Source organism: Vicugna pacos, chromosome 17 (assembly GCF_048564905.1).
Source record: "Vicugna pacos chromosome 17, VicPac4, whole genome shotgun sequence".
NCBI classification, from domain to species: Eukaryota; Metazoa; Chordata; class Mammalia; order Artiodactyla; family Camelidae; genus Vicugna; species Vicugna pacos.
Window position 1 is genome coordinate 49688778 of NC_133003.1, and position 27665 is coordinate 49716442.

A 27665-nucleotide genomic window follows, 5' to 3' on the forward strand; every position below is an offset into this window, starting at 1 on the left:
GCCAGGCCCACAAGGACCTGGGTCTTGGTAAATGCTGTTCTAGGACACTGACCAACAAGAGTTAAAATGAGCTTTGGAGGGAGGGGTTAGGATAATACAGGAAGAATTATAAGCAATATGAGTTTATTTATACTCTGGAAACAATACCCCCGCCCCACCATAAACCATAATGCCTGAACCTAAAAGGTACATAAAAATGACCAAAATATTTTAAAATAATAGATTTGAAGGTCATTTGTAGTTTTTTCCCTCAGAACATGACGGCGTTCAGCTGGACAGTAAGTTACAAACCACATCGTCACGTTAAGGCAGATGACCAATCCGGCTGGTTTGTCCCGGCTCCCAGGGAAGTGATCTGAGGGGAGGGGTCGCCTTCTTCCCGGCTGTTGGGTCGTCGGCCCAGGAAGGGGCAGCCCCGGAGGTGGTGGCTGGAGAGCCAGGCCCGCCTGTCTCGTCACTGCTCGTTCTGCTGGCCCTCTGTGACTGCGGTGGACACGGACCCCTGGCCCTTGTTGACATCACTGATGCACACCCACTGCCCGTCGACCGACTCCTTCCACAGGGTCACCTGCAAGCCAGCACACACAGCCTGTTACAGGGATGCGCCCGCCCTCCACGCGCCTCTCCCTGGGTTTGTGCAGGAGGGCCGAGGTCTCCAGCAAGAGCCACAGCTCCCAGCCTTGGAGGTAAACAGAGCCCTTGGTCCCCTCACTGAAATTCCATCAAATAAATCCACACAGAGAGAGGAGGAGGAGGAGGGAGAGTGATGTCAGGAAGATGGTGACACAGGTTGTTCCTGGTTTCAGTTTCCCTCAAAAGAAGAAGTGAACTTGGCACGCACGAGACACCACTGAGCAAATCCTACACCATGGCAGCGAGGCCGAAGCGTCCCCGCCCCGGAGACAGACCACTGGCAGCAGAAGCGCAGCCCCAGGCAGGAGGGCTGCCTCCCCTGAGGGCGGACTCCTCCAGGGGTAAGGAGTCCAGAGATGGCCCCAGGCCCAACTCAGCAAGACGGTGGGGCCTCCCCCAACCAGGCCTCGGGAGCCTGAGCTCCCCACTGCAGAGCCCACCCCGCAGCCTCCGTCCCCACAGCCCTGAGTCAGGGATGAGATCTGACCCAGGAACTGGTGCAGGTCTGCCTCATTTGGGTCCCCAAACAAGTTCGGCCGTGACCCAGCACAACTGCTGAGTCACAGCTCCACCTGCCGTGGACCACTCCTCCCCCAAACCCTGGTCTGGGGTGGGGGCGCAGGGAAAAACTGGGGAGTTGCCTGAAGTGCGGGCCCTCCCAGACCTCCCGGAGCGGCACTGCTGGACCCCAGCCCCACCTGACAGCCTGCTGAGAAAGCCTGGAAGCTGTGCGAGCCAGCAGCTCCCTGGCGGGCAGGCAGAGCTGATGTCCCCAGAGCGAAGCCAGGGGCTCTGTCCCAACAAGGCATGTGGGGCACAGGTGCACCTGAGTCAATGCCCAGACAATGCTGTAGCAGCCACCGAGCTGCTTCTCCCAGGAAGGGGAACTGCTTCACAGCAGCACGTACTACTGAAGCCAGCCTTCCGACGCCCAACCAGGGAAGCTGCGGAGCCAGCAGCAGCCCCGCTCATGGCAACGCTGGACCAGAGAGCACAGCCTGTCTGCTCTGTCTGCAGAGCAAAACCCGTGGCATCACCTGACCAGGAATCCAGCACACACTGGTGCCTGTTCAGCTCCCCAGTCAGCAAGCCTGCAGGCCCTGCGTCCCATCCTGCCGCACTGCCAGGGCTGGGAGCTGGCTCACGCGGCCCCAGTCCCAACTGCCTAGTAAGTGGGACCTGGGAATCCAGGCCACCGTGAAGCCCATGCTCCAGCCTCACTTGTGCAGGGAACCAAGCCAGCCGCCCTATCCAGCTGGTGGCACACTGAGTTATTGCCTCACCCCAAAATAGACGTCAGTATGGAACTAGAAATCAGTTAACAAGGAAAACCAGGAACTTCATGAATACATGGAAATTAAACAGCATTCTCCTGAACAACTGGTGGATCAAAGGAGAAATTAAAGGAAAATAAAGTATTTCAAGACAAATGAAAATGGAAACACAACGTACCAAAACTCATGGGCAGCAGCAAAAGTTTGAAGAGGGAAGTTCACAGCAATAAATGCCTACATTGAAAAGGAAGATCCCTTTGCTGTGCAAAAGCTTAAGTTTAATTAGGTCCCATTTGTTTATTTTTGCTTTATTTCTATTGCCTGAGTAGACTGCCCTTGGAGAACACTGCTAAGATTTATGTCCGAATGTTTTGCTCATGTTTTCTCCTAGGAGATTTATCATGTCTTATATTTAAGTCTTTAAGCCATTGTGAGTTTATTTTTGTGTATGGAGTGAGAGAGTGTTCTAACTTCGCTGATTTACATGCTGCTGTCCAGTTTTCCCCACACCACTTGCTGAAGAGACTGTCTTTTCTCCACTGTATAATCTCGACTCCTTTGTCGAAGATCAATTGACCACAGGTCTGTGGATTTATTTCTGGGCTCTCTATTCTGTTCCATTGATCCATGTCTGTTTTTATACCAATACCATGCTATTTTGATGACGGTAGCTCTGTAGTATATTGTCTGAAGTCTGAGAGGGTTATTCCTCCAGCTTCATTCTTTTTCTTCAGTAATGCTTTGGCAATTCTGGGTCTTTTGTGATTCCCTATAAATTTCAGGATTATTTGTTCTAGAGCTATGGAAAATGTCCTAGATAATTTGATAGAGAGCACATTAAATCTGTAGATTGCTTTGGGTAGTATGACCATTTTAGCAATATTAAACTTACAAGCTTTGGCACAGCAAAGGAAACCATAAGCAAAACAAAAACACAACCCACAGAATGGGAGAAAATATTTGCAAAAGATGAGACTGACAAGGGCTTAATTTCCAGAATATATAAACAGCTTATGCAACTTAACAACAAAGAAGACAACCCAATCCAAAAATGGGCCGAAGACCTATGAAGACATACAAATGGCCAACAGGCACATGAAAAAAAATGCTCAATATCACTAATTATCAGAGAAATGCAAATCAAAACTACAACGAGGTATCACCTCACACCAGTCAGAATGGCCATCATTCAAAAGTCCATAAACAATAAATGCTGGAGAGGCTGTGGAGAAAAGGGAACCCCTCCTACACTGCTGGTAGAAAGGCAGTCTGGGGCAGCCGTTACGAAAAACAGTATGGAGATTCCTCAAAAGACTGAAAATAGACTTACCATATGATCCAGCAATCCTACTCCTGGGCATATATCCAAAGGGAACCTTAATTCAAAAAGACACATGCACCCCCATGTTCATAGCAGCAATCTATACAATAGCCACAACATGGAAGCAACCTAAATGTCCACCGACAGATGACTAGATAAAGAAGTTGTGGTATATTTATACAATAGAACACTACTCAGCCATAAAAAACAACATGCCATTTGCAGCAACATGGATGGACCCAGAGATGGTCATTCTAAGTGAAGTAAGTCAGAAACAGAAAGAAAAATACCATATGGTATATCACTTACAGGTAGAATATATATTAAAAAAAAGACAAAGGAACTTATTTACAAACAGAAACACTCACAAACAGAAAACAAACTTACGGTTATGGGGGCAAGGTATGGGAAGGGATAAACTGGGAGTTTGACATTTGCAGATGCTAACTACTACATATAAAATGGATAAACAAGTTTATACTGTATAGCACAGGGAACTATATTTAATATCTTGTAGTAACTTATGGTGAAAAAATATAAAAACGAATATATGTATGTTCCTATATGAAGTATTGTGCTGTACAGCAGAAATTGGCACATTTTAAACTGACTATACTTCAATAAAAATATACACACACACACCAAAAAAAGGACATTCCCAAATAAAAAACCTAACTTTAGCCTTAAGGAACTAGAAAAGAACAAACTGAACTCAAGTTAGCAGAAGGAAGAAATAAAGTTTAGAGCAGAAATAAATGGAGAACAGGAAAACAAAAGAATTAGCCAAACTAAAAATTCTCCAAAAAGGAAAACAAAATTAACCAACTTTTATAGACTAATCAGGCAAAGAAAAAGAGGACCCTAATCAACAAAATTATAAATGAAAAAAAGATACATTTCAACTGCTATCAAAGAATTATAAGATACTACTATGAACAATCCATGCCTAGAAATGGACAACCTAGACAAAAAATGGAAAATTCCCCACATACAAGCTACCAAGAGTGAATCAGAAAATCTGAGTAGATCGATTACTAGTAAATAGATTGAATCAGTAATCAAAAATCTCCCAACCAAGAAAAAGCCCAGGACCAGAAAAGGGTTCACTGGTTAATTTTACCAAACTTTTAAAGAAAATTTAATGCCAATAAATTCTCAAATTCTTTAAAAAAAACTAAAGAGGAGGAAACACTCAAACTCATTTTATGAGGCCAGCATCACCCTGATACCAAAGCCAGAAAATGATGATACCAGAAAACTACAGACCAACATCCCTGATAAATATAGATGCTGAAATTCTCCATCAAATGTTAGCAAACTAAGTTCAGCAGCACATTAAAAGGATCATTCACCATGATCAAGTGGGATTTATTCCAGGGATGCAAAGATGGTTCAGCATATGCAAATTAATGTGACATATTTAATAGAATGACAGAAAAAAATCCCATGATCATCATCAGACACAGAAAAAAATGTGACAAAATGCAATATCTCTTCACGATAAACACTCAACAAATTAGGTACGGAAGGAATGCACACTACATAACAAACGCCATAGATGGAAAGCCCTCCCAGCGTCATACTCAATGGTGAAAGGTTGAAAGCTTTTCCTCTAAAGTCAGGAAATAATACAAGGGTGCCCACTCTCACCTCCTACTGGACACAGTACTGGAAATCCTTGTCAGAGCAGTCAGGCAAGAAAGAAAGAAAAGGCATCCGAATTAGAGAGGAAGAAGTAAAACTGACACTGCTTGTAGACGGTATGACTATATACAGAAAATCCTCAAGACACCACTGAAAACCTTCAGATCAAAGAATTCAGTAACACTGCAGGATACAAAATTTACATACCAAAAACAGCATTTCTGTACACTAACAACAAATTATCTGAAAAACAAAACAATCCCATTTACAACAGCATCAAAAACAACAGATACTTCGGAATAAACTTAATGAAGGAGGTGAAAGTGCTCTAGTCTCAATACAAAACATTCATGAAACAAGGGAAGATGAAACAAATAAATGGAACGGTTTCCCATGTTTATGGCCCGGAAGAACGTTGGTAAAGTGTGCATACCATCAAAAGCTATTTATCTGTAGGTTCACTGCAATCCCTATCAAGATTCCAAAGGCATTTTTTTTAAACAGTAGTAGAAAAACAATCCTAAAACTCATATGGAGCCACCGAAGACCCCAAATAGCCAGAGCAACAACCCAAGAAAGAAAAAGAGGGAGGCATCACACTTCCTAATTTCAAGCCAAACTGTAAATCTATAGTAATCAAAATAGTATGGTACTGGCATAAAAGCCAATACATCAATAAAGCAAAACTAAAAGCTCAGAAATAAACCCATGCGTATACAATCAACTAATATCTGACCACTGGAGAAAAGACAGTCCCTTCAATATACAGCACTGGGAAAACTGGATGCTCACATGTAAAAGAATGAAACTAGACCCCTATATTACACCATTCACAAAAATTAGCTAGAAATGGGTTAAAGACTTAATCATAAGACCTTACACCATAAAAATCCTAAGAAAATATAGGGAAGCAGCTCCTTGACTTGGGTCTTGGCAATGATACTTTGGATATGACACCTAATGCATAAGCAAAAAATCAAAAAACAAGCTGGAGTACATCAAACTAAAAAGTTTCTGCATAGCAAAAGAAATGACCAACAAAGTGAAAAGTCAACCTATAGAATCGGAAAAAACATTTGCAAGCCACATGTCTGACGGGGTTAATATCCACATTATACAGAGAACTTAACACAACTCAACAGCAAAAGAACCAAACAATCCAATTAAAAAAGACCTGAGAAGACACTTCTCCAAAGACGATACATGAAAGGCCAAGAGATACATGTAAACATGCAATAGCACTAGTCATTAGGGGAACAAAATCAAAACCACAAGGAGACATCACCGCATGCTTCTTAGAATGGCTGTTATAAACTAAACAGGAGGTGACAAATGCCGGCGAGAATGCGGAGAAAAGGGAAGCCTTGGGCACTGCTGGTGGGACTGTAAACTGGCAGTCACTACAGAAAACAGTATGGAGGGATCATTAAAAAATTAAAAACAGAAGTACCATGTGATCCAGCAATTCCACTTCTGAGTAAATATCCAAAGAAAATGAAAACACTAACTTGAAAAGGTATCTGCACCCCCATGTTCGTAACAGCACTATTTACAGCAGTCAAGACATGGAAACAACCTAAGTGTCCATACACAGGTGACTGGACAAAGAAGTTGTGGTGTATGTATATATACAACAGGCTATTATTCTGTCACAAAAACCAAAGAAATCCTGCCATTCGTGACAACACAGATGGATATAATATGCGAAGTGAAATAAGTCAGACAGAAAAATACTGTATGATCTCACTTGTAGGTGCAATCTAAAAACAAAAACCCAAGCTCATGGGAAAAGGGATGAGATTTGTGGTTCCCAGAGGCAGGATGTAGGGGGAGGGGAAATAGGAGGAAGATGGTCCAAACACACGAACTTCCAGCTGCATGATAACTAAGTACTAGGGACATCGTGTCTAGCATGACTATACATAACACTGCTCTGGGACATATGAAAACTGTCACAAGTAGATCCTAAGAGTTAACATCACAAGGGAAATAAAAGTTTTTTCTTTTTTGGCATTCTCCTTCTATTGTTATCTATGAGAGGATGGATGCTGACTGAATTTATAGCGGTAATCATTTCACAGTATACGCAGGTCAAACCATTACGCCGTACACTTGAAACTTACACAGGTGTGTCAATTGTATCTCAATAAAACTGGAAAAAACCAATTTTAAAAAAGCATATAAAGAAAAATGCCATATGACATCATTTATATGAGGAATCGAAAAAATTGTAAAATAACAAGGACATAAATGAACTATTATTTTGATTTCCTGAATATGTGTAAGCACATCTGCCTCTCCTTTTTTTTTGGCTTTTTTTTTTTTGTGTGTGGGGAGGGGAGGTAATTAGGTTTATTTATTTACTTATTAGTGGCGGTACTGGGGATTGAACTCAGGACCTCATGCGTGCCACACATGCACTCTGCCACTGAGCTATACCCTCCTCCCCACATCTGCCTCTCCTTTATGATCGGATTACTGCATTCTGTTGATTCTTATTTTGTAGTTGGCTTTATTTCTTTGATAATTATGTAAGTTTAAAAGCTAAAGATCTAATCTGTTATTAGAAACAATAATTAGTACATATATGTAAACTAAAAAAAGTGCAGTGTACTGTATATGTGTATTTACATGCAATATAATGTGTAAATGCAGTTGAACTGTAATAAAAAAAACACCCTCCCCCCCAAAACATATAAACAGTAGCAGCCAAGAGGCAATGCTGTGAGTAGTGATGTAACACGAAATAACAAAAGTAATAATGTAAACATGATGCTGTTGAACCAAGTTGACACAGCTTCAGAGAGAGGATGTGGGGTAGAGAGCAGTGGTTCTCAAAGTGTGGCCCCCAAACCAGAGTGCCTGGGAACTTGCTAAAAATGCAAATTGTTGGGTCCCAGCCCAGATTCACTGATTCGGAAGCTCTAGGGGTAGTTTGTTTTAACTAGTTTACCAATGCTAACGTTTGAGAACTGTGGCAGATGAAGACAACAAATTAACAAGTATGTTATTTCTACACTGAAGTAAACAGCAGAAAAAACAGCTAAGAGTTGAAAAGGTTTGCCCCTGGAGAGGGAAAATTAGATTGCATTATAAAAAAATCAACCTAATAAAAACTACCTAAGCTATGTACATGTGTTAATTTGATTAAAAAGTTATTTGAAGAACTCCTGCCTAGACTTCATTCACTAAACATGCACTGTGCAGAATGCTCTGGAGTGAAAACATACGAGGTCCTTCAGCAAAAGGAATGCTACGGAGACAGCAAGAGAGCAGAGCTTCGTAGGAAACAGGCTTACAAAGAAGAGTAGGAAGCATAAAGACAGCTGACTCCGAAACGTGGAATGTACAACCAGGCGCCTGCCTGCTGCCTTGTAAACACCACTGAAGCCAGTCGGGGCATGCTGGCCTGTCCTGGGTGCCACCAAACCTGGGTTCTAGTCCTGACATTGGCACGCACCAGAAATAGGGTTGGATTAGCTGTCCTTTGAGATTTATTCCAGCTCAAATTCTATGGCTTTCAGATAGTGTCTGCTAGATCTTTCTGGGACCACTGAATACAAAAGGGATATAGGCTGGGTAAAAGCTGTCTGCAAAGGGTCTTGGACGTTCACATGCACAGCAGCATTATTCGCAACAATCAAAAGGCAGATGCACCCCAGTGTCCATCAACAGAGAATGGATATATAAAATGTGGCACAATGGAGTGTTAGCCTTAAAAAGGAAGAAACTGTGACAAATGCCACAACACAGATGAAGACACCACGCTAAGTGAAATAAGCCAGTCACAGAAAGACAAATACTGTATAATCCTACTTACACGAGGGACCTAGAATAGTCCATTCATAGAGAGGGAAAGCAAAATGGGGGTGGCTGGGGGCCGGGGGAGGGGCTGTTTACTGAGTGCAGAATTTCAGTCTGGGATGAAGAGTTCTGGATCGATGACAGTGATGGCTGCACAACAGTGTGAATACAGTTAAGACCACTAATCTGTACACTTAAAAGTGGATAAGATGGTAACCTTGGTTGTATGTATTTTACCACAATTAAGAAAAGCTGCCTGTAGACAAGAAGGAGAAATAAGCCATTGCTATCTGCCCAGCTGACTTCCCCTCTAAGGCAGAAGGTTCCCAGCTTTATAAGGCAGGTCTCAAATGCAGCGTCATGATTTTTCAAGTATATTGTTCTGCTGTGATCCTGCCCAGGGCTAGTCTTTGTTTTACCAGGTTTTCCAGTGGCCACTTGGGCTCCACGTCCCTTCCTTTGTGTGGCTCACAGCATAGCAGGACGAGGTACACAGTGGGTGCACAGTAAGTACTCATGAATTGCACTGACTTTTAAAAATTTGCTTCTTAGGTGTTTTGGACAACCCCCTACCCCTAATCTTGTAGCTTTTGTTTATGAATTCTTTTCCTCAGCTGCTTGCTTTTAGGCCAGAGGTAACTAAACGTTACCTTGGATATGAGCTTGTCAAATGGTCAGGATGATGGGCAGAGGCTTTCGATTTACCTCGGGCCTGATTGTTGGCTCTGCCACCAAACAGCTTTGTGACCCGTATGCAAGTCAAATTGCCTCTGTGAGCCTCTCTCCCATCTGTACCAGGGGGACACCACCCCTCAGGGCTGGCAATGTTAAGAGTTAAAGATGAAAAGAGACATACTCAAAACACTCTTCATTCAGGTTCCTCCCAAGCTGCCATCAGATGGCAGGTTCAACAGCGCTCTCTGGTGGGCAAAGTGAAGACAAATAGGGCCCTGCGTGACAGGTCATGAAAATACGGTGTAGGTACCTTATTGTCTCCGCCTGAGACGGCCAGGATGTTGGCTGTGATGGACCAGCTCACGTGCCATACAACATCATTGAACTTGTGCAGCAGTTTGGGGGACCATGTATTGCCCGAGGCATCGTCACAGGTCCAAATGAACACTCGACCATCCTGGGAAAAGACAGGCTAGAGTCAGGAGATGGGGGGAGCAATCCTGCACGTATGACAGCCTCCCCATCTGGAGCCATACTGGACCTGCGCCAGAACGGGGTGGGAGATTCAGGGCAAAGCACAGCCAAGGGCCTCCAGGGTGTCTGTAGCTTTGACAACCAACTTGTAGCCTGGCACCTGTGTTTTTATCCGTCTGCTCCAGGAACACACTTCAAATTGCTCAGGTGTCTCTCAGGTTCCTGTCCTCATACTGGTTTCAGATATGGCCTGTGCACTGCTAATTGCTAATTCTCAAATTTTCTCTGGGGTTTTCATCACATCTGCCAAGTTGCTTCCTGGTTTTGGCTCCCTCTGGCTCCTTCTGTACTTTCTTAACTGAATGGGTATAGCTGTCTAAAAACCAGGCTCAAAAAAATAAATAAAAACCATGCTCAGAGAAAGAGAAGGGACAAAGCACAACAAAACAACAAAAAAACCCTCTCAAATTCAGGACTAAGCAGAACAGGCTCAAATCTCAAATGACGTAGAAGGCCTGGCTTAACTCTCACCCTGCGTGGTAGCAGCATGTAATAAAGGCTTGTCCGCAGTCTGGGAAGAGTGAGTAGGGAGATGAGCCCAGGGTCTTAGGATCTGCCACTGCTCCTGGTCCTTGCTTGGGAACACTCTCAGAATGAAACTGGGCCTCTCCATTCCCTACCCATGAAAGGATCAGGACGGGGAACTAGTCCTGAATTTGGTCCTGCTCTTGGCTTAGAAGAAAGCCACTGTGGCTTCTGACCAAGACTCCACCACATGATGACCAGGCTCCAGGCGCTCTCCTACTGGCCCTGGTCTAAAGGGGCCGTCTCCTGCCCTCACCCCTCAGGGACTTCCCCTAGGAGACTGTAGGGCTGATGGGGCTTCCTGAGGTTAACTGACACGGACGCTTGCACGGGCTTGAGCTGACCTGGGAGCAGCTGGCGATGGTGCTGGTAGGCAGGCCGATGGAGGGGGCCCAGGCCACGTCTCGAACCCAGTCACTGTGTGCTTCCAACTTCTGCTCTTCCTTCCACTGGCCGTCCTCCTCCTCCCTAACAGGGGAGATGGGAGGGAGAACCCAGCAGGCAGCAGCCCACTCCCACACCTCCACTCCTCCCCACCCCGCAGTTCCACGGGGCCGAGAAGCTATTCCATTTGTTGAGCCTACAGGGTTTTAATCAGTTCACCAGCTATAAAGAAGCCCTCCAGGAAATGCTCTGTTCCTCCACAGCCAGCAAGTAGGCTCCAGTAGCTGGGAATCAGGTGGAGTAAAAGTGCCTGAGAGAAGGGCAAGATTTTTTTAAGGATGTCCTCTGACAGACTGACTCTATGGGCAGACGGGAAAGACGGTGACTCTTTCTGGTGAACTGAGGCTGAGTCCTGGTAGGTATGGTGGAAGGTGAGAAGCGTCCCCTTGAGGAGACGCTCACCAGCCCCACTCACTTCCACAGTTTGATGAGGTTGTCACAGCCGCCTGAGGCAAACTTCTTGATGTAGTTGGGCTTCTGCCCGGATGGCTGGTCTATGAGGCTTCCAGGAACGACGGCAGGGGCCCAGCTGACAGCATTGCAGCCAATCTGTAAGGAGGGAGACTTGCGGTGACTCTGTCTTTTTGCCTGGCAAAAGGACCCTGCCTCTGCAGACCCAAGGCTGGTTTTCATTTCCTCTCCAGTTCTCAGAACTGGATTATTACAGATGTTCTGATAAATTAAGGATTAGCCACCCATAACTCTCTTTCAAGGATTCTTAACAGTGCTTGTATTTTTTCAGAAACACACATTTAGAGCAGGAATTAAGGAGTCTCAGGAATTTATGAAACAGAACAATTTCCAAACATGAAGACAAGGCAGATTCAGAAAACCACACAAAGTAAATAAATATATGGCTTAATGAATTATTCTAAAGCATTCTTATAATCACTACCAGGTCAAGAAATGAAACTACCATTTACCCAAGAAGCCCTGTCATCTGTGTCCTACCTGAATCACAGCCCCTCTCTTCCCCTGTAAGTACCCATTATTCTGATTTCTAATCTCTTTTAGCTTTGTCACCCAAATGTGTATCCCTAGCCACTAGTTTAGTCCAGCCATTTAAATATTTTTAAAAAGTGCAATATTCTTTTTATTGAACTACAGTTGATTTACAATATTTCATTAGTCTCAAGTGTACAGCAAAGTGATTCAGTTATATATCTATATGTTCTTTTTCAGATTCTTTCCATTATAGATTATTACAAGATACTGAATAGAGTTCCCTGCTATACAGTAAATCCTTGTTTATTTATTTTATATATAGTAGTGTGTACCTGTTAATCCCATACTCACTCCCTCCCCTCCCTTTCCCCTTGGTAGCTATAAGTTTGCTTTCTATGTCTGTAAATCTGTTTCTGTTTTGTATATAGGTAAATTTGTATTTTTTAGATTCCACATGTATGTGACATCAATATAATATTTGTCTTTCTGACTTATTTCACTTAGTAGTGAGTCTAGGCCTATCCATATTGCTGCAAATGGCAGTATTTTTCTTTTTCATGGCTGAGTAATATTCCATTGTATATGTATATACATATACACACACACATGATGGACACTTAGGTTGTTTTCATGTCTTGGCTACTATAAATAATGCTGCTATGAACACTAGGATACATTTATCTTTTCAGATTAGTCTTTGTCTTTTTCTGACATGCCCAGGAGTGGGATTGCTGGATCATATGGTAGCTTTATTTTTTAGTTTTTTAAGGAACCTCCATACTGTTTTCCATAGTGGCTGCACCATTCTACATTCCCACCAACAGTTCAGGACAGTTCCCTTTTCCCCACACCCTCTCCAGTATTTATTTGTACACTTTTTGATGATAGCTATTGTGAGCAGTGTTAACATTTTTTGGATGCCTCTTGCATCTTCTAACTTACAGATTTCTCCTGTGATCTTTTTTTAGCTTGTCATTTTCCTGTTGAAGGTCATCTCAGGCTGGCTTTTGTTTTTGCATACTCAGTTCAACATGTTCCTCTAAATTCCTGAAAACTGTCAGCTGGGTCCAAAACTGGCTCAGATCGAGGGGTGTTCCTTTTGCCAAGACTACAGTGGTCTTGTATGCCTTCACCAGGAGGCACAGGATGTCAGACTGTCTTTCTATGTTATTAGTGCCTGTCCTTAATTTATGCATCTCTTAATTCATGGGGCATTACAAAATGGTGATACTGTCATTCTATTTATTTCTTTGTCACTTATTCCATGGAATATTCTAGGTAGGGGCAATTCCACTCATTAGCATTTGGTTTCCCAGGGGTACAGATCTGATAGAAAAGGCAGGGTAAATGCTTGACTCTTTCTGAACTAGTTCCCTGTCATTTTCCAAACATGACTGATTCTCTTTTAAATATCAGGATAAATTCATGGATTTAAGCTATGTGTTGGGTTCAGTTCATTGCAATTATTCTAATGTTTTACACTCAAGCTGCACATCTTTGGCAGCACGAGCCTGTTCAAGCTGGCTCCTTTGACGAGTATGTCCAAGTGTGTCACCGGTCGTTTCTTCTCTATCTGGATCTGGAATGACAAGATGTTCCAGGCTCATCTTGTACCTTTCTTGCCTGAGATAGGGAATCAGCCATTTCCTCAAGATCTCTGGTTTCTTTTAATGAGACACTGTATTTCACATGCCTTTCTGGTGCTAGGGATGCTCACTGCTACATAAATATTTAATCTCATTTTACACATAGAACAGCCTCAGAATAACATCAATATGATTACTAAAAACATTAAAAAAAAGTGTTTTCAATGCTCCCCCCACCCTCCCCCACAGTGTTTGTTTGTTTTGGGGGGTGTTTTTGTGTGAATGGTACCAACACTAAAAAGTCTAGTTCTTCAGCTGCTTGTGCTGCACACCGTTTTTAACAGTTGTACTTTAGCCAAGCACATGGCCAGGACCTCATTCAATCTTAGTTCTTTATAATTAACTGTATATTTATATGGATGTCTTTCGAGTCATTTTTGTTGTCTAAAGCATATTCTCTAGTAGATTCCTCGGGAAAGGCTTATGGAAACAACAGTCCTTGAGTTCTTGCATACTGGTAACAGTTTGCATTCCTTATACTCCAGATGTTAAACACAGCTTTGAGATCGAATTGACTTAACAGCACATAAAGTGCACAATTTGATGAACTTTGACATAGGTATACCCTGTACAACCATCACTGCAATCAAGATACAAACATATCTCAAAGTGCTGAAAGAAAAAAAAAAAAAAACCAAACACCTAAAGTCAGAAGAAGGAAAGAAATAATAACAATCAAGGGGGAAATAAATACAATAGAGATTTAAAAAACAATAGGAAAAAAATCAATTAAGTGCTGTTTTTTTGAAAGAGTAGACAAAATTGACAAACCTCTGGTTCACCAAGAAGAAAAGAGAGAGGACACAAATACACAAATTAAGAAATGAAAATGGAGAAATTACAACCAATACCACAGAAATACAAAAAACGTAAGAGAATACTATGAAGAACTATATGGCAATAAACTGGACAACTTAGAAATGGACAAGCTTCTAGAAACATACAGTCCACCAAAACTGAATCAAGAAGAAACAGATCATTTGAACAGATCAATCACTAGAAATGAAATAGAATCAGCAATAAAAAAAAACCTCCCTGCAAACAAACATCCAGGGCCACATGGCTTCACTGGGGAATTCTATCAAACATATAAATAAGAGCTCATACTGATCCTTCTCAAACTCTTCCAAAAGACTGAAGAGGAGCGAGTACTCCCAAACTCATTCTATGAAGCCACCATGACTGATACCAGAGCCAGACAAAGACACTACCAAAAAAGAAAGCTACAGGCCTATATCATTGATGAACATAGATGCAAACATCCTCAACAAAATATTAGCAAACAGAATCCAACAACACGTAAAAAAGATCACACACCATGATCATGTTGGGTTCATCCCAGGGACACAAGGATGGTTCAGCATACGCAAATCAATCAACGTGACACACTACATCAACAGGAGAAAGGACAAAAATCACATAATCATCCCAATAGATGTAGAAAAACCATCTGATAAAATTCAACACCCATTTATGATAAAAACTCTAACTAAAGTAGGTACACAGGGAACATATTTCAACATAATAAAAGCTATTTATGACAAACCTACAGCCAGCCTAATACTCAATGGTGAAAAATTGAAAGCCTTCTCACTAAAATCTGGAACAAGGATGTCCACTTCTATTCAACATAGTATTGGAAGTCCTAGCCATAGCAATTAGACAAGAAAAAGAAATAAAAAGGACCCAAATTGAAAGAGGTAAAATTCTCACTATATGTGGATGACATACTATATATAGAAAACCCTAAAGGCTCCACACAAAAACTACTAGAGCTGATGAAAGAATTCGGCAAGGTAGCAGGATACAGGATTAACATACAGAAATCAGTTGTATTTCTTTACACTAACAATGAAATCAGAAAAGAAGTGTAAAGAAACAATCCCTTTTACAATTGCATCCAAAAAAAAGAATACTCAGGAATAAATCTGACCAAGGAGATGAAAGACTTTTATGTGGAGAAGTACAAAACACTGATTAAGGAAATTAAAGATGGCTTAAAGAAATGGAAAGATATCACATGCTCTTAGATTGGAAGGGTCAATACTGTTAAAATGGCCATAATTCCCAAGGCAATCTACAGATTTAATGCAATGCCTATCAAATTATCCATAACATTTTTCACAGAACCAGGACAAATAACTACTAAAATTTATATGGAATCACAAAAGACCCAGAACTACCAAAGCAATACCAATGAAAAAGAATGAAACTGAAGGAATAACTCTCCCAGACTTCAGACAATAATACAGAGCTACAGTAATCAAAACAGCACGGTATTGGCATAAAAACAGACATATGGATCAATGGAATAGAATAGAGAACTGAGAAATAAATCCACAGACCCATAGTCAGTTAATCTTTGACAAAGGAGGTGAGACTATACAATGGAGAAAAGACAGTCTTTTCAGCAAGTAGTGTTGGGAAAACTGGACAGCTGCAGGTAAATCAATGAAGTTAGAATACTCCGTCACACCATAGACAAAAATAAACTCAAAATGGCTTAAAGATTTAAATATAAGACAAGACACGATAAATCTCCTAGAATAAAATGTGAGCAAAAGATTCTGTGACATAAATCTTAGCAATGTTCTCCAAGGGTAGTCTACTCAGGCCATAGAAATAAAAGCAAAAATAAACAAATGGGACCTAACTAAACTCATAAGCTTTTGCATAGCAAAGGAAACCATAAGCAAAATAAAATGACAACCTACGGAATGGGAGAAAATACTTGAAAATGATGGGACTGACAAAGGCTTAATTTCCAGAATATATAAACAGCTCATACAACTTAATAACAAAAAAACAAATAACCCAATCCAAAAATGGGCAGAAGACCTAAACAAGCAATTCTCCAGTGAAGACATACAAATGGCCAATAGGCACCTGAAAAAATGCTCAGTATTGCTAATTATCAGAGAAATGCGAATCAAAACCAGTCAGAATGGCCATCATGCAAAACTATTTACAATAACCAAGATATGGAAGCAACCTAAATGTCCATCAACAGATGACTGGACAAAGAAGTTGTGGTATATTTATACAATGGAATACCACTCAGCCATAAAAAGAATAAAATAATGCCATTTGCAGCAACATGGATGGACCTAGAGATTGTCATTCTAAGTGAAGTAAGCCAAAAAGAGAGAAATGTCATGATATCACTCATATGTGGAATCTAAAAAAAGAAAAAAGAAAAAGGATACTACGAACTCATCTACAAAACAGACCACAGGCATAGTAAACAATCTTATGGTTACTGGGGAAAGGGGGTGGAAAGGGATAAATTTGGGAGTTTGAGATTTACAAATGTTAGTCACTATATATAAAAATAGGTTAAAAAATTTCTTCTGTATAGCACAGGGAACTATATTCCATATCTTATAATAACCTTTAATGAAAAAAATGAAAATGAATATATGTATGTAAATGCATGACTGAACATTGTGCTGTACACCAGAAATTGACACATTATCAATTACACACATTATCAAGTACACTTCAATTAAAACCAACCAACCAACCTCTTAGAAGAAAACATAGGCAAAATATTCTGTGACATAAATCTTAGCAATGTTCTCTTAGAGCAGTCTACCCAGGCAATAGAAATAAAAGCAAAAAAAAAACAAATGGTACATAATTAAACTTTTAAGCTTTGGCACAGCAAAGGAAACCATAAGCAAAATAAAACAACCACCTATGGAATGGGAGAAAGTATTTGCAAAAGATGAGACTGACAGGGGCTTAATTTCCAGAATATTTAAACAACTCATGCAACTTAACAACAACAAAAAAACCTAAATCCAATCCAAAAATGGGCAGAAGACCTAAACTAGCAATTCTCCAATGAAGACATACAAATGGCCAATAGGCACATGAAAAAATGCTCCGTATCACTAATTATCAGAGAAATGCAAATCAAAACTACAATGAGGTATCACCTCAAATCAGTCAAAATCGCCATCATGCAAAAGTCTATGAACAATAAATGCTGGAGAGGCTGTGGAGAAAAGGGAACCCTCCTACACTATTGATGGGAACGTAGTTTTGGTGCAGCCGTTATGGAAAACAGTATGGAGATTTCCTCAAAAGACTAAAAACAGATTTATCATATGACCCAACAATCCCACTCCTGGGCATATATCCGGAGGGAACCTTAATTCAAAGACACCTGCACCCCCATGTTCACAGCAGCACTACATACAATAGCCACAACACGGCAAGAGCGTCACAGGGTCCCAAGTAACCAGACCCTAAGACAGGCTCCTGGGGCCTTGAAGGCTGGGCAGGCTGTGGGTCCCCCGAAGTTGAGAACTGCTGAAGGTCAGTGTCATACGGGGGGCTCCTAATTTCTATCAGGGTAGCCTTCAAAAGTGTTGGGGCCATCAGAGCTGGACTGCTGTGTAGACAGAAGGCACATGGATTCCAGGGTCCTAACCCCAGCACAGTGCCCTCTCTAAATCACTTATTTTTTCTGAGCCTCACCTGCCTAATCATAAAATGAGAACAGGACTGCTGACCCTGCAAATCTGTACATCTGTCAGTTCCTTCTTTCATTCACAAATGTGACACACAACAGAGAGGCTCAGAAATGTGAGTTTCCCCCCCTCTGTCCACAGTGCTTTCTTTTTTCTTTGCTTTCCTTTTCTTTTCTTTCCTTCCTTCCTTCCTTCCTCTTTCTTCTGTTCTTTCTTTTTAATGAAGGTACTGGGGACTGAACCCAGGACCTCATGCATGCTACCACTGAACAATCCTCCCACATCCACAAAGTGCTTTCTTGACTGTTTCAACCTTAATGTCCAATGACAAGAAGTACAGAGAATTAAATTCCTATGATGCTGTTATAATACCACTCAGTTCCAGGGGACCCCAATGACCACTGCAGGTCATGTCAACTTGAGGTGCCCATAGCAAGAGTGATAAGTAGGCAGGCTGCTGCCACCACCCTGCCAGTGCGCTGGCCTTCCCTGACATGGAGGGACCAGTGCCAACCTACCCTGGGCCGAATGAGGCTGGTGCAGCCTGGCCTCCCTGGATGCAGCCTCTGTCTGGCTTCAGAGCAAAGAGGCTCAAAGCTGCTCTCCCAAGCATGTCAGACCAGTAGCCCCCTCTAATGGCTCACCACACAGCAGCAACACAGCTCCTGCCACTCTCTAAGGAGTCCAGAGGGGACACCTGGCAAGGCCACAGAACTCCCCTCTGCACAAGGGTGGGGCCTGGACTTACAGTGTGAGCATTGTTGATCTTCTTCACTTCCCACTGGCCCAGCCCGGTGTAGGTGAGCAGGGAGATGGCGCCATCCGAGCTCCCACAGGCCAGGATCAGGCCGTAGTCATGGGGGGCCCAGCACACAGAGTTTACTGCAAGGGGAGAGAGGCACAGTGAGCCGACTTTCATTTCCCAGACTTACTGTTTTACGAAATTTCTTAGAAAAAAAAAATTTCAGGGATCCCTTGAGGAAGTTGTAATTTTGTTAATTAAGCAGATTTTAAAAACCTAACACCTACTAATATCATCAGTTCATTCACTAAAGCCTATCTTATAATCTGAGAATAAAGATCAGTACTTAAAATGAAACTTAAAAAAAAAAAAACCTCACTGTGTTGCCTTTGCTTTTCTCATTTTCCTTTGGATTGGCTGTAGGTCTCAGGGCCTCACCTCCACCGTGGACAGACTAGCAGAAAAGCAACCAAAGCCCAAGGGACAGGCGAGGAGCACCCCCGGGGACGGCCAGGCGCTAGCCAGGACAGAGGCCTCCCCAGCGTGCCACGCTCAGTGTACCTGAGGAGTCGTGTCCCGTGTGCTCGTGTGTCTTCTCCCAGGTGCCATTTTCCTCTTTCCAGATAATGACCTTCCGGTCGTAGGAGCAGGATGCCAGGATGTTGCCGTACATGGGGTGGGCCCAGGCCACCTGCCACACAGGACCCTCATGACTGCAAGGCGAGAGGGTCAGAAGTGAATGGCTTCTCAAGACAGAACTGCCTAAGAATTTCAGAAAGGGAGCTGTAGAATGTCACTCCAAAAGGGGCCCTCACTGGGCAGTGAGGACCCTGAGGCTGTAAGCGAGTCAGCCCCTCTGTTCCGACCGGGCGGAACCCTTCCCTGCTCCAGACTTCGGCCAGCACCACTTACATCTGCTGTCATCAGCAGTCCCTGATCGGTCCAGGGTTTATACCCGCAAGGGCTCACGCTGTGTCTGCAGAGTGAATCACTATTCATCTTCCCAGGTGGTCAGCCTCTTGTGGAGGCAGGAACTGTTTCATTTTGATACTTTCCACCACTCTCTTAACTTCTTCAAAAGGCATTTCATGCCTCTCTCTTCTCTTCCCGGCTTTATACATTCACCTGGTGAGTACTGTGTGAGCAGTACTTTGCGCCGGGCTCTGTACTGGGGCTGTCCTGCGGCTGCCGGGTGCGGCAGGGGGCACTGGCACACAAGAGGTGGCACAGAAGTGACCATCCCCTAGCTGCCTGACTTTAGGCCAGGGTCACAGCCTCTCTTTGGCTTTGTCTCTTACTTCTTTTTACGCAGGTCACGAGGGAAATGTCTGTGATAACTCACACAAAGAGCTCAGAGCAGTGCTTGGTACAAGAAAAGGGAAAAACTCAATGCTCAATGCCTGTGGGCTCTGAGTGCTGCTCCTGGCTCACTCCCTTACCCCGGGGCTCCAGACAGCCTCCGGCTGGGACAACAGCCCGTCTCCATCTCTACAAAGGAGCTGCTAATGAAACTCGGTAGACTCAAATGTCCTACAACTAGTATAGTTTTAACCGAGGGAAAAAAGAATGAGTGTGTGAATTTTTACCCCCTAATATTTTATGTCCTTTAGGCAGAAGAAAAACACAGAGCAAAAGGATCGAGTGACAGAGACAGGACGGCCTCCGCCAGTGCTGGCGGCCAGGCCTTACCCTGTGGCATTTGACTCCCAGTCACTCGACTCCTGACACTCAGGGAGAGGGGAATTTCTAGGCCTGTCTTCCCAAATGGCTACTGACTTGGCTGTGTCTTCTTTAATTCAGCTGACAAACATGTACCAAGTGCGAACTTGTCAGGGACTCACAATCTCTCCTGTGCAGTCTGGTGACGGTTATGGTCCCTTCTCAGAATAATGGGTAAAATCCATAGAGCTAGGATTACAAAGGAAACTCAACTCCACTGAAAGACAGTTATCAAAACATTAAAGATAATTTATGATATAGTGATACATCTGCTTCTTTGTTAACATATAAGTAACAAACTCCAGTGGTAAGTCTAATAACCATTCTAATTTCAAAGCAGTGATGAGCATAAATGCTGTTCTGAGAAAGCGACAACTGTCATGTGACATAAAAAGAGCTATGACTTCTACTGGAAACAAAGTGACTGGCACTACGACTACTACTGCGGCTCCTGGCCTTTACCCGTAATTGAAGGAAATACTAAGTATCAGTCACTGAAAATAAAGCCCTCATTTTTCCCCTTTCCCTATTCACCGCCCCCTGAATTCTACCCACAGAACCCTAGGAGATCCCTGGGACCCAGGTTAGGAACCCCTACCTGTTTGAGGTAATGAACTGAGGGAAAGAGTTAGTGTGACGCCCTAAAATTGAGAGCAAGGACCTCAAGAAACTCAGCAGGGGGAAAGGTAAATCAAACAGCCACAAATGTTCACCGAGTACCTGCCATGGGCAGACAGGCAGAATTATGGGATTTATACAGTTACTGTCACATGCTGACATTACCATGCTTGAGTCACTTTAGATCATGCGGGCTCAATTTGTTAAAATAAAAAAAGGCAGTTCCCCACTTTTAAAAATAGCAGTAACTACTGAGAGCTTGCTGGGAATGGGCTCTACCTGGGGGCAGGGGACAGCATCAGCCTGTTTTGAGGGTGAGCGGGTGAAGGCTCCAAAGGGAAAGTGACTCTCCCGCCCAAGGGCTTTCAGTGGCATCTGGGCGGGAAGGCTGGGATGCGCTCCTAACTCCACCAGCCTCGGACGCCTGCTGAGGGCAGCTGGCTGGCTGGGGCCAGGTGTCCGCTCTGCTAACCGCACTGTGGGCTGCTCTGATCTGGGCTCTCAGCCTTTTCTGCCGTGTTCAAGCCCAAACTCTCTGAGACCTTGCCCAGGGTTGGCTGCACTCACCCTCTGAGGTCGGCGATGAGGATCTGGCCTCCATTGCGCACGTCAAAGATTTTCACGGACCTGTCGGACGAGCAGGTTGCCAGGCGGGTGCCGTAGTAGTCCATCTGGGCATCATGCTGCAAAGAGAGGGAGCTCGGGAAGCCTGCAGGCTGAGCCCAGGGTGGGGTTGGAGTGGGGCAGGCACCAGGACAGAGTCTAGTTTGGACCAGAATCTACCTGAAATTAGTTGACTCTCAAAGAATCATCACTACCAGGCAGGAAGCTAGCATATCAACATTGTCACTTCTCTGACAGGCCATGTCTTTCTGAAAGGGACAAGAAAAACCACACCCAGCTGCTTTGCTTTACATCACAGGGGAAGGCCTTCCAATCCTGTCCTATAGGGTGGGAATGGGAGAAAAGCAGCTTGCCTAGCTTCCCTCTTCTTCCTCCTTCCTCAGGCCGCACTGGGTTCTGAGGCTCCGTGGGCTACTAGGGATGTCAGCTCAGCCCCCAGAACCCAGTGCTAATGCTGATCCCAAGAACATTCACCCCGAGAAGCAGGTCTGACTGCCTGTAGGCCCCAGTCAGGGCCCCCATGGTGCACATCTGGCCTGGACACAGGGCTCCATCCAGACATTTGGGCTCCTTCCTCCACCCACAGCCGTGGACGCTTTTGGGCCTTGGTTCCCAGGTTTCTACTTGACCTTTTCCTTTGTGTGCCAGTACCCCAGATTCTCCGCCCATGCCTTAAGTGTCGCTGGTCTCATCACCGATGAATTGACTTCATCAGTGCTGCCTGGCCACCCAGACCCAGGGCTGGGCCCTGCCCACAGCTCCACCTATCGGGGCGATGGCTCCTCTGAGCCACTCTGCCTGCTGCCTCACTGAACTTACTAGCCCCTCCTGCTTGCTGGCCCTGTCTATTTCAACAGGTGCCACTTTCCTCAGCTGTCGCACCCTGGGGGTTTCAAGAGCTATCAGCTGTCACTCTTGCTGCCATCAGGAGGAATTACCTCCTTTCACAGGGAAACAATCATTACCTGTTTCAACATCCCTTCCTCACCTCCCTACCGAGGAAAGCACCCTGATTCCTCTTGGGAAGTCAATCCCCTCCACTCTTCCAGGTCTTGGCTTCTTGGAGGCAGGCAGGGCACGTGTTAAGACATATCTTGGCTGCAAGTCTATTTCTGAAGCACTGTTCCTGCACAGTGTGATCACACACTTCGGGAGGAAGCAGGGCATAGAACCTAAGAGATTTAAGTCCTATCTCCTTAAGCTATCTGCTGTGCAACCTTGGAAAAATTTCCCAACCCCCCTGAACCTTAGTTTCCTTATCTTTAAATGGAACGAATGATGGTGCCTGCTTCAAGGGTTGTTATGAAGGTTAAGTGAGACACGGAATGAACAGTGTTTAGCGTGGGGTGTGATGCTCAGTGAGCACGCAGACGTTAGTCATTACTACTTTGTCTCATCTGTTCCTCAAGATGAACCCAGATAGGTGGCATATCCATGATCTTTCCCATTTTAGCTATGAGGAATCAAGGCTGGCACAGGCAACTTAGATGGGGGTCCCAGATTGGATCTTCTTACACAAGGTGCCAGGCTGTCTCCAAGAAGGTGTGTTCTTACAGTTTCAAGACCAGGCAACCGCTCAGAAGCCCAGAAGCAACCGCTGGTGGGCAGACTGAAGGCAGGACGCCTGGGATGAAATGCTGCAGGCTGACTGACCTGGGTCTTGTTCAAAGGCTGCTGGACCCCTGGCCCTGCAGGAGGCAGATTCTGCATCTTTGCTGCTGGAGACTTTAACCTCTGGACCTTCTCCCAAGCCCTGTCCTCTTATACTAAGCCCTGTGTTTGCCTCTCAAGAAACACCCTGAGTTAATGACTTCTGGTTCTAAGAGCCTTGTCTGGCCTGCTGTCTGTGGTGGTCCTACCTGGCTCTGCCTTTGTATTGAGTCATCTTCCTACTTTTTTCTTCTTTTAACCCCCTTCCCAATGGGGCTAAGAAGTGGCAGCAAGAGGAAGACAGACTGGAAGACTATTTCAAACCTCTGCACCCACTCCCATCCCATTCCATAGCAGGTTACCTTTTTGGCCAGAAGACTGAGGGCCTTGAGCTACAAACTGTTCCCAGGTTTCTCCTGCCAGAGAGTGACCAGACTGCCCCAGCCCTGCCAACTCAGAGGGTATTGCTGGGAGACTGACCATACCCCTGAGGCTACAGCCTGACTGGTAAAGGCTGCAAAGCCTCACTGGATTTATGAATGGTCAACAGACATGCCCTGTTCCCAGCCCACAAGGAAGGGTTAAAGGAATACTTACAATCATGTCCTCATGTGAAGTATCCACAGTGTTAATTACTGACACCTAGAACCAAACATATCATTGGTAAATGAACTGATGGCAGTGAGAGTGCAATCATCTCATTAAATCCACCGATGATTTCTAAAGTTCTTGCCCACAACTGTTCATTCATTCATTCATCCAGTAAACGTTCGCTCTAAGAAGCCGTCGTTTTGCCAAGCATGTGCCAGGGGACTAGAGATACAGTCAGGAGTAAGAGGTCCATCTCACCCCTGAGAAGCTTGCATGTAAGCAACCCTAACATGGCAAGATTAATACATTAACGATAGTTTACATGTGCTACAGCAGCCTCAGGGGCTGGTGGTGGTGGACATGAACGGGGGCTCAAATGATGAGGAATTGCCTGATGGCACAGAGAAAAAACATACAGTCCAAGCAGAGAGAATAAGATGAGCAAAGAGTGGGGGATGGCGAGCAGTCCTGGCTACCTCTGAGGGTGAAAGGGACCCTGGGGGAGCTACGGCTGGGGTCCTCCTATTAGATGACAGGGCCTCTGATGTTCCAGGCAGTTGTTTGCATAACAGGGTTAATACCTAAGACTCTGAGAATTGATTCAACTTTCTCCTGAGGCTGCTTCCCAGTCCACTACCGGTGACAGATCCCAGTTTGTAGGGCTGGAACACAGCTGCCACGGTCATCACCTTCCTACGCCTTCTTTGAGGTCCAGCTCAAATTATGCCACACCACCTCCTCCCCACTGCCCCTCGCCTTCTTGAAGATTCCCAGATTCCCCAGCTGGCTGAACTCCTCTGAATATCTTCAACACCGAATATCTATAACACTTTAAGCTGTTTCTGCTCCCAACCAGAAGGTGAGCTCCCTGGAGTGCTGAATCCTTTCAAATCACCCAGCACAGTGCTTTGCAACCATAAGGAACTCAGTGACTATCTGCTGAATAAATAATTGAACAAAAAAGGACAGTTTTACTTTGCTCAGCCACTATTCTCTCAAAACTCTTGGGATAGAAAAGGGACTGAAAAGGAGGTTTCAGATTGGAACTAATTTCTTACCATTTCCCCCATTTCATCTTTTCCCAGCACAAGCCCTGCAGGTAGAAATGACTTGACTTTTCAGAAAGGTGGACACTGGAAGAGGATGGCTGCAAAGCAGTCCAAAAGGTACGCACTAAGGAAGCACAGGCTCTCTCATCAAAGTCTAGACTCCCTTCAAAGTGGGCCCCCGAGGGCTGCAAAGGCAACTAAGGAAGATAAAGAGAAGCATCTCTTGTGAGTGCCAAGCTGTCAGCGTTACAAAGTGCTCTCACGTGCGCGATGGGAAGGGCGAAGGGCAGAGTTAATCAGAGTTACCTGACAGGCTAAGGAAATGAAGGAGCCCAGAGAAAAAGCGCTTGCTCAAGTCACAGAGCGAGTTCAAGCTGGAGCTGTGAAAAGAGCCCCACCTGCTAACTCCCAGCTCACAAAGCTTTCCACTTGATGACATAGGGTAGTTGTTACATCCAATTCCCTAAATCAATGGCTGAGGGCTAAGTAGAGTCAGGAGGAACGCTTACTGTGAGTTTCATACTAGGTCACCAAAGGACCTTGGAGATAACCAGCATTAATTTTTGGAGGCAGGGGGATTAGGTTTATTTATTTACTTAATGGAGGTGCTGGGGATTGAACCCAGGACCTCGTGAATGCTAAGCACGCACTCTACCACTGAGCTATACCCTCTCCCTCAACATTCACTTTGAATCACTCTCATCCATCAATCAGAACTGGGCAGCCATGCTTCTGAACAAGTGCCTATTCTGTGTTTTAAAAAAGTCCTTCCTCCTGAGAACTTCAAGCTGCCTGGTGTTTGTTAAGTAGTAAGAGACAGTCCTCAAAACAATTCAGCTCTTCAGAATCAGTTAATGAGTTAAAAACTCATGTAGAAAGAACTGAGTGTCAAGCCCCAGTTTGATCCCACCTCTATTCAGCAGCTGAAGCAGCAGATGTCAACCCCCCCCCCCCCAAGTGATTTAAAACCCAGTCCCCTGCAGAGCAAGAACCAAACCAAGTGTCCTGACTTCTGGGTTCACCCAGGTTCCCTCAAAACCCCAGGCCCACCCATCCTTCTGAGAGCACTGATTTACTGAACCCCACTCTGCGCTAGGCTCAGGCTAGATGCTTCCATCCATTAGTTCTCACGGGCGGTCATTCACTGGATGAGTAAGTGAGGACTGAACGTACACTGTGGATACCACAGGAGTTTAAAATCCCGAGCCCCTGTCTCAGAGTGGCATTCAGCTCATCCTTACACCAGTTTCCCCAGGAGTCCGTCATACCTCGGGGCCCTGGGCCAGTCAACTGTTCCACAAACATTTCTGCCGGGAGAGGGGTAGGTGGGAGAGGGGAATGATGGAGGGTTTGAATCTCAGCTCCGCCACTTGCTCGCTGGGCAGTTGGATTCATCTCTCTGAACCTTCAGCTGCCTCCTATATAGGTCGATAATAACAGCACCGACTTCACGGGGCTGGCAGCAGGCTGAGATTAGGAACAATGCTTGAACTAACTAAGGGTTCAGTATACAGTGGCTGCTACGGTGTCCTTGGTTTTGTTTTCAATCGTTGAGAGAAGAGAAGGTAAGAAAGGAGCAGGAGACGCGGTAGCGGCGCGGCCCGCAGAGTTCCGGAAGGTTCCGCGGCCTCCCCCGGCCTCTCCTTCCGAAAGGTCCGAACCCGCAGGGCCAGAGCCCACCGCCCCCAACCCGAAGTAGTGCGGGAGAGCTGAACGGCCCCAACCCGGGGCTTGCACGTCAGCGCGGCAAGGAACCCGGGAAGGCGGCGACCCTGCTCGGCGACCCCAGCCCCAAACTCACCATGGTTGCGGCGGCGGCAGCAGCTCCAGGCCTCGGACGTGGCAGGTCCCGGCGACTCCGAACAGCTCACTTCCGGCGCCGGGCTTGGCAGGCCGGCGAGCCCCCGCAAGGAGCCTCCGGGCAGCAGCGCGCTCCGCTCGCGCAAAGGTTCCGCGCCTTTCAGGGGCGGTTTCAAGCCCTCCCACGGCCCCTCCCCTTCTCCGCGCGGAACGCGAGACCAAGGCGGGTGGGACTCTCGTTTCCACAGCGACCCCGATCCGGGGATTTTTGGAATCTGAAGCTCCAGCCTATCTTCTGTCCTGACCAAGCGTTCCCTTTTCTTGTGATCCATACACGGAAAAAAAAAAAAAAGGATTCATACATAACTGCACCTTCACCCACTTCTCTGCGGTTCTGGGTGCGACTGGTCTTATGATGAACATTGTAGATGATTAGTTTTGAGGAGTAGAGAGTAGTCTGGTCCTAGTACTTCTTTGTTGTTGGTATCTCCTAAGGACCCAAGGCTAGGACCAGGGGCAGAGAAGGGCAGGGAATAACCCCCTACCAGAGGCTGAGCTTCTCACCTTCCCTCTCTAAGCCAGAGGACCCCTGCCTCCAAACTGCCCCTTCCTCACAGCTCTGGGATCCTGTGAGTCTGGCCCACCAGGTACACTCCCCAGGCAAGGTGGGAATCTCAGCCAGGTTCCTGCAGCCAGAACCCAAGATCCAACTCCCAGTTTCCCCAATCCTTAGGTCCCTGGCCTCCTACTGGCACAGGGAGAATGCTGTACAGCTGAACAGAGCCTGGGGGCTCCCCCCCAGCTACACATGGTCTGGCAGCCCTTGGGCCCCTCTTGGCTTTAAGGAGTTGAATGACCTAGGGTGGAGCCTAGGCTCCCCTTGGGTGAGTCAGAATCCCTCAGTGTCCTCTTGAAACTGGAGGGAAGAGTCCTAGCAGGAGATGGTCAC

At 45.1% G+C, this 27665-nt stretch overlaps 1 protein-coding gene across 1 annotated transcript; it reads right to left on the bottom strand.

Annotated features, from left to right (window-relative positions):
• Positions 1–106: 106 nt before the first annotated feature.
• Positions 107–26815, bottom strand: SEC13 (SEC13 homolog, nuclear pore and COPII coat complex component). Its single transcript, XM_072941847.1, has 9 exons — positions 26718–26815; positions 23874–23918; positions 21570–21685; positions 19227–19378; positions 18672–18805; positions 11270–11403; positions 10755–10878; positions 9662–9808; positions 107–568 (listed from the first exon to the last, which is right to left on the bottom strand). Exons 1-9 carry the CDS (start codon positions 26718–26720, stop codon positions 455–457), a joined length of 969 nt encoding a protein of 322 aa, XP_072797948.1. The 5' UTR covers positions 26721–26815; the 3' UTR covers positions 107–454.
• Positions 26816–27665: the final 850 nt, after the last annotated feature.